This window comes from Saccostrea cucullata, unplaced genomic scaffold, assembly GCF_032062105.1.
Source record: "Saccostrea cucullata isolate Sc308-1 unplaced genomic scaffold, CSIRO_AGI_Scuc_v1 ctg10705, whole genome shotgun sequence".
In the NCBI taxonomy this organism is placed as follows: Eukaryota; Metazoa; Mollusca; class Bivalvia; order Ostreida; family Ostreidae; genus Saccostrea; species Saccostrea cuccullata.
Window position 1 is genome coordinate 14,167 of NW_026923923.1, and position 7,909 is coordinate 22,075.

A 7,909-nucleotide genomic window follows, 5' to 3' on the forward strand; every position below is an offset into this window, starting at 1 on the left:
ATGGACTTCTTCAAGTCCGTTAGATAGAATGATCTATCGTTAAAATGATAAATGTCCTACGGTCCCGGTGTAACGGCTTGTCCCGAGACACAGTTAGGTTATTCTAACTACATGTACAAGTCCGTGAGTCCAAAGCAAAACTGCTACCGTAACGTCAGATGGCGACTTGCAGTAAATAAGATAAAATGTTTTAAGTTTTTGTAAAATGAATTGGGAATTATTTAAAATTTTATTCCGATTTTTCACAATATATCTACCTGTATTTTAATATATAAATTTATATTTTTGTACTAAAAAGTAAATTGTAATGAATTCTCACTGTGATCTAGAATGTTTACGCACTATCTTAAGTACATTTGTCATCAAAAAACACAGCAAACTTCAAATAGGTATATGCATTTATAAATCATTTAATTTCTATAAAATACTTCATTCTGATTGGTTTAAAAATTCTTTTGATACCTGCATCAATAAAATCTAGAGTTCGCTTGCACTAAGCATGCTAAGCAGCCGGAACTACTTTGGCAGTCTCTACATGTATATTTCCCGCTCCCAGGTTACTTCTTGGAGGAATAATTAAATACTTTTACTTTAATAAATATTTTCCTGAATTTCGAAACCTGTCCGTTACGTCCCCGACTTATTTTCTACTTTCGTTTCTTTTTGAATTATCCCCCTTTGCTAAACAAATCAAATCGTCTGCATAACAACAATACAGTTTTGGGAAAGAAGGAAAGAAATCGACATAATTTTGTTATATGTTTGGCTTTGAGATGTCTGGTATGAACATGCAATAGAATTCCGAGGAAACGTTTTTATGCTACCAAAGAGAGGAAAAACCGTTAATCTGTTAAAACTTGGGAAACGAACGATCGAGAAAAACGACACTGCATGAATGAGGACAGATTCTTTTGTTCTTAAAAAGTCGACAGCAGAATCTTTCAGGTTTTACAGCATTGACAGGTTGTGATACGTATTTATATGTTCGGTTTGAAATTCAGATGAAAAGAGGTGCAAATGAAATCCAAAATTTCTGTGACCAAACGTTAGAACTGTTAGGATATTTGAGTAGCTTCCCTTTACATTTACGTACTATAACTTACCAGGGAAAATATACCGACTGGGATAACACAACAGGTAAGTTTTTTGTGTTAACTGTAAATTATTTCAGAGAATGTTGGTAATGCCACGACAATATTTGAGAACGTTTCTTCGTTTGAGCCATTTTGAATTTCGGCAACGTATTGTTGTTGTGTATTCGTGCGCACCGTTTTTGATGCGTAAATTTAATAGAAAGGTGAAAGAAAGATTCAATTTATAAATTTAAAATCATAAATAAATGATAAGAAATGAATGTAATATTTTTTCCTTTGATCGATGCGCTACGCGCATTGATGAAGTTTCCCGTCCAAATCTTTTCTTTGATACATCGATCAAAGGAAAAAATATTACATTCATTTCTTAAATAAACAATTGCAAATTATAAGATTTCATTTAATGTGTTACGGATGATAATGTCAAAGTGTCTAAAGCAGCGTCAAGTTTCCTCTTTGACAAAAACACGTTGGATAATTCCCACTTAAATCAAGGAATATCATTGATGCACATATTTGAGTTTCCCTTAATTCTTCAAATAACAGTCAGAAACCAATATCGCGCACAAAAGGGGCCTTGTGAAGATTTATTAGTACTAAAGTTATGGATAAATATTTTTACTTTCATTCAACTAAATAATCTTATACATATGTTGGCTATCAACATTGTCAGCGCCTTTCGCTATTTCTGTAGCTGTTTGTTCTACCCTTGGATTTGATTAAAACGATTATCTTAGAAAACTCCCATTTCTCTATTACACTAAAAAGGAAAAAACTGAACTGCTTTCCAGACCAAAATCTATTTAAGACTTTTATTTCGAAACAATACTCGTATTATTTTCATAACCGGGGTTTTTATCGTGTGTAACATTAAAGCGTGTTGATAAAGTATTATTTTTTTTGTCTCAAGTGTATCAAAAGAATTCAGATACATTAAAATATGATAAAAAAAAATACTTGTTAAAAATTTCATATTGCAGCGCCCACTATTTTACGAGAAAAAACGCTTTGTACACGACAACCCTCGTATACTGCTCGAAAAAAGAGAAAAAAAACAGAATAACAAAATATTTTTCTGTCTCTATTTTCCGTCGTCTCAAGTCACGATCAGAGTCTATATATATATACGTATGGAGCTTTCCCCAGAATTGAATATCTTATACATTTTCGCAGTGGTTTGTGATTACAGTGTATGTTATTTCTCATACGTAATATTCTAATATGCAACGTCCCTGCAAGTCCCAGTGCATATTTACTGCTTGATGAACACACTAGAAGACTGACCGAAATTCAGCCCAAAGCCACATTCCTTATTATGTGATTCAGCTTAAATCACATAAAAATCCTAATACTAATATTAATTCATGCACTTGTATTTGAGTTCCTTTTTCGTATATCTTCGGTTAAATTTATTAGAGGCACGCTAGAGTATCTAATAAATAGGAATGAAATATATGGGTAAATTGTGTCCGTTATAGTCTCTTTAATTATAAATTTGACAAATTATACGTTAAGTCGTTTTTGTGTCCGAGATAATCAAACAAAGTCTTATTTTCAAGAACTAGAATGATGATAAACTTAGCAAATTTTATGGCATCATATACCTCCAACAACCGTCACTACGAACTGATTAAGATTTAGTGATCTTTTTTCTTCTTTCCTAAAATACATATCTCCGTTTTACTAATATAGCATTGAAAACAGATACAAAAAACAATCAAAAGACTTTGTTAAATTACATTAAACTATTCAAGTTTTATTGTAAAAAAAAATCCACAAAGCAGTATTTCAGTAAAAAACAGCCGTGTGTTGTTTAGCAATTATTTATTACTAGCATTTGATTTCAGAGTTACATTTTTCAACAAATATTCGGTAATTTAAAGAAACACAACGTGCATAGAAAATGATTTTTCGAACATGTGAGAAAAAACGAGAAAATTGTGTACGAGTTGACATGTGTAGTTTGCCCACGAATATACGAGTCCGTTGGTGTACGAGTTAGTTTAGTTCGGTGTAATGAATATTCATGAGGCGAGAAATACTGATAACGGCAATTATCAGGAGTTAGGCTTTGTATCCATCAACGAAATGTCTTTAAAATAACTTCAATGTATTTGTTACCTATGTACATTTTATTTTCAAACATCGAAATCAGTCTACTTTCATTATTTTGACTCTGCAAAAATCGCCGCTAGGGTCCCCGTGTGTTTACACTGACCAGCAGCTATAGCCTGTGGCTATAAATAGCCACCGTCTAAAAATTTATATTTAAATCCACATTTCAGAGTGTTCATAGCATTCCAAATTGACTTAAATTCAAAACAAACTTCATTTGCAGAAAGAGGTGGTAATTCATCTCAATTTGACAGATAAAGATAATGCTCTGGATTTTCTTCAGGAGGAAAGCTAATTAATCCCAAGGGACTCATAGCAGCATTCAGTTTACAATGGGAACATCTTCAGCAGTTATCTCTCTTTGCCAATGCTTTTGTATATAAAGTTAAGGAATCTACCCCACCACCCCAGCTCCAAACCAGGGGACATAGAGAACCAAACTTAGCATCAAAATATGTGTTTCTGCCTACTGAACTACCATACCAAATTTGTACTTGATTGGGCAACCATAAAAAAAGTTGTCCATTCATTCTTATGCATAGTTAAGGAATCTACCCCACCACCCCAGCTCCAAACCAGAAGACATAGAGAACCAAACTTAGCATCAAAATATGTATTTCTGCCTACTGAACTACCATACCAAATTTGAACAAGATTGGGCATCCATAAAAAAAGTTATTAGAAAAAAAACAGAAAATTTGTGGACGGAAGAGTGACAGACGGACAGCTAGACAGACAGACAGACGGACGGACAGAGTGATTACTATAGGGCACCCGCAAATCCCTGCAGGGCCCTAATTAAGAGCTTTCCTTTGGCACCACATTTCTGAACTGTTTGACTTTTTGAAAAAAAAAAAAAAAACTTACTACCTTGATACTGAGGTATCAATTTTCCCCAAATACATGTATGATTGTAGTTATTTCTTACAATGGACTATTCCGATTTTGTAAAGAACATACATAAAGTTGACTGCACATCACATATCGATAATGGCACTGCACAAACAATTTATTCCAACTTAGCAAAAAAACCCATGCAATCAAAGGACTTTCTGGACAGGGCAAAAAGCGCAGACCCTTAGAAATTTCAGAAGAGGGATCAGGTGCCTTCATTGAGAGTATATCCTGTTGACAGGTTATTCGTTATTCTTTACATAAGCCCTATATATTGATAAGGTTGATGAAATATTCGGTTCTATAAAGTTTCACTGGAAATAGCCAAGCTTAACTATGATAATGTTATACATGTATATTGCATACATATAGTATTTTTAACAACTGACTTTGAAATTCTTTTTGTGTCTTAAGCTGTAATATTGAGTCAGAACTCTATTTTCATACAAAATAATTGCCTGTTAAACACAAAGAAGAATTTGATAGATACCAAGTTTTATTTTAAATTTTTGTACATTTCATTTTTTTTCTTGCTCCATCTTCAGACCATTTCTTCTTCCTTAAAAAATAAAAAGATCAATTGCCAAACATATAGAACATTACTAGTATCTCACATTAAACCACTGCTATTGTGAAATAGAATTTCTTTTCAATTAAAATCTTCTTTAAAATAAGAAGATTTAAATGTTTGGGAATTCCTGTGGTATACATGTATATAATATTGAACTGTAAAATTTGAAGTGTAATTTAAAAAATAATAAATTTAACTTTGAACCTTTTGGCTGGTGATTGAGATCCTGTCTTTGGACAATTTCTCCTCTTGTGACCCAAAGCTCCACAAATATGGCATCCTACATATAAAAAAAATCAATCAATCAAACAATCAAAAAGTTTTCTATAGTTTTTAAATCCTTAAGAATGATACCTTTTGAAAGGGAACTGTTAAATATGGAACCTTTCTAGAGCTTTGAAGTAAAAAGGGCGAAAATTATTTTGTCATGGCCTTCTATGACTCAAGATTCAGAAAAAGAGAATCTGTATCTACATTTCCTTCTGAATTCATAAGTACACTAAAATTATTTTTACCTTGTCTAGGTTTCCCACAGTTGTGATCTTTTAACTGACATGATTTACAAACACTGCAATGTTCTTTGTTGGGCTTCACACACCGTTCACACTGAAAACAATGTTTGTATGTCCTGCCATCCTTCAAAAATATAAAAACTTCTGTAGACATTTTAACATTCTTGGAAAAATGTACACCTGAATATTCAGTGTAGGAGGAATGACATAGATTTAAAGAAAAACAAAAGAGATATTTGTGAAAACACTTATGCCCCCCTCCCTTCCCTTGAGCATTACCCTAAGTCCAGGGGACATACTTCTGTTAAAAATTTCTCGATCATACCCCAAACAGAACTTGACTTAGATATTCTTATGATAAATCTTTATTTCAAATTTGATTTTAGTATGTGCAACCTCAGGCTCTGCAAAGAAAATGAACAGAAACTGCAGGTAATTGGAATTTTTCTAAGTCCATGGGGCATAACTCTGTCAAACATTGCTCAATCACAAAACTTGACCTAGACATTCTTATGATAAATCTGTTTACCAAATTTTATTTCAGTTTGTGCAACCTCTGCAAAGAAATGAATGGAAACTGATGATGGACCGACAGACTGACTGACAGACAGCAGCATAGCAATATGCTCTCCAAAGAGGATATAACAATTATACACGAATAAAATTGTACCGGTAGGTAGAATGACATATATTGAATGGCTTACAGATAATTCGTACAGACTTACTTTTGAGGGGCAAATGTCACAGACATCACAGTGAACATTTTCCTTAGAAGAATACCTATTACATACTTTACAAAACCTAAAAACATAAAAAAGATTTTCATATGATTTATCAAATGTCAGAAAAGTATATGGTCGAAAGATGAAAATGTAGTTTATATGTACGAGGGTTGATCCAAAAGTTCGTGGAATTTCTTAATATTTCATTCATTTATAAGTGAAATTGGTTGAAAATTACAAATGAGAATAAAGACACTTGTTGAATATTTTAGATTTAAAAATATTTTAAATATTTGTGATAGTAATTCTATGGCAGTTGCCATAGAAACGGATGTTAGGAAATGCGGGGGAGACATCAACGCGTTTATTATCATTTTAATTCTTGATACTTGAAATGAGAATTAAACCGCTCTTCGTGTTATAGAAAATGAAAATTATGTCATTATTACGATTGCTTGATCTTTTATAAACCCTTGTGTGTGTATTTTACTGATTTTACTTGATATTTTGTTTATTAGTTAATAATTCATTGTTCATCTTAAGGTTGTTAGACGACGTCAAATTTCGGTCAAGTCATAAGTTTTGTGAAAATCCCGGGATCACTCTATCTTAAATGCGTATATTATTGACATAGACTGAGGAAAAATGCATTTAGCCACTGGTTTTCCAGTGGCGTAAGAAAATGAAGAAAAATAGAACCTTCATGGACGTTGATTAAAGGTGTGGCCGCCTTTTTTAGGCTCTGTTTTAAGTGTTGTCCCCCTTGATAAATTGAAAGCGTTAATAGACGTTGTCGGCTGACGTACTGTTCTTGACATTGCTACTGAAATCGGAACATCATATGGAAAGATAGGGGGTATTTTGAAATATGAGTAAAAAATGAAGATAAATTAGTGCGAGAGCATGCTCAGACTTTTCTTGAGAAAAAAAATGGAGAAAAGGGCAGCATTTTGAAGAATTTTGTGTTCGAATTTGACATTAGGGTGAGATGATTCTATAACGTGACGTGACATACCTAACTTGACGTTACGTCGAAGTCTCCCCCGGGTTTCACAACCATCCATTTTCAGAAAGCTCTTGTGACCTTATTGGTAATTGGAACGTGGTGAAATTTTCCAATTTTGTTGCATTATGACTCTATTTTATAAATATGCCTATTGTTTGCTTTTGTTAAATCATGATAAAATTTTAGAAAGAAATTCCACGAACTTTTGGATCAACCCTCGTATGTAATCTGATGAATATAAAAAAACTCATGACACACTACCTGTACCCCTCTTCTGCTGGGAGGGAGATCTTGTGAGGGGGAACATTGGTAAATATCCTGACCGGGGAACCATACTTCTTCACATCACCCTGGAACAGCTGATGGTTGTCATAATCCACCTAAAAACAGTAAAGTGATAGATCAGATGAAATGAAATAATAAACCAATTACGTTATTATTGAATCATTTTCATTTTTTGTTTTCTACTACGATATTAATTCATTTGAAAACTGCAATCCATTCCTTTTTCATTTGAATGAAACATTAATAGGTAATTTACATAGTTTACCTACCTTGTAATCTAGCATTTGGAAATCTTCAAATGAATCAATTATCCTCTTCTCCATAAAGTAAGGAAAGAACCATAAAATATGTAGCGAGGCATCGTCGGGGGCTGAAAAAATTCAGACATCAGAAAATTTATATGTACAGAGAGGTTGCATACAGGATTTTTCATGATAGTTGGATATGATTTTTATCCAACAATTGTTTTTTTTTTTAATCCATGAGCCTTGGCGAGGGGATAAAAACAAAGATGGATAAAAATCTTCTACAAATCGTAGGAGATTCTTTTTATCCCATGTTTTATACAATCAATGTTGTTTACACAGTTTTTATATAGTGTAACGTGCGGATACGCTAACTGGACTGTCTTCAACAAGTCAAGAACTCCATTGAAAATTTATAAATTTATTTAACAGGAAACAAAACAATACTGTTCAACATTTCACAAA

The 7,909-nt window shown here is 32.9% G+C and overlaps 1 protein-coding gene across 1 annotated transcript; it reads right to left on the reverse strand.

Annotated features, from left to right (window-relative positions):
- Positions 1–4,581: 4,581 nt before the first annotated feature.
- Positions 4,582–7,679, reverse strand: LOC134265277 (rRNA N6-adenosine-methyltransferase ZCCHC4-like). The gene is made up of 6 exons (XM_062747518.1): positions 7,469–7,679; positions 7,176–7,294; positions 5,912–5,987; positions 5,190–5,310; positions 4,879–4,954; positions 4,582–4,662 (listed from the first exon to the last, which is right to left on the reverse strand). The coding sequence occupies exons 1-6, from the start codon at positions 7,520–7,522 to the stop codon at positions 4,605–4,607; spliced, it is 504 nt and encodes a 167-aa protein (XP_062603502.1). The 5' UTR covers positions 7,523–7,679; the 3' UTR covers positions 4,582–4,604.
- Positions 7,680–7,909: the final 230 nt, after the last annotated feature.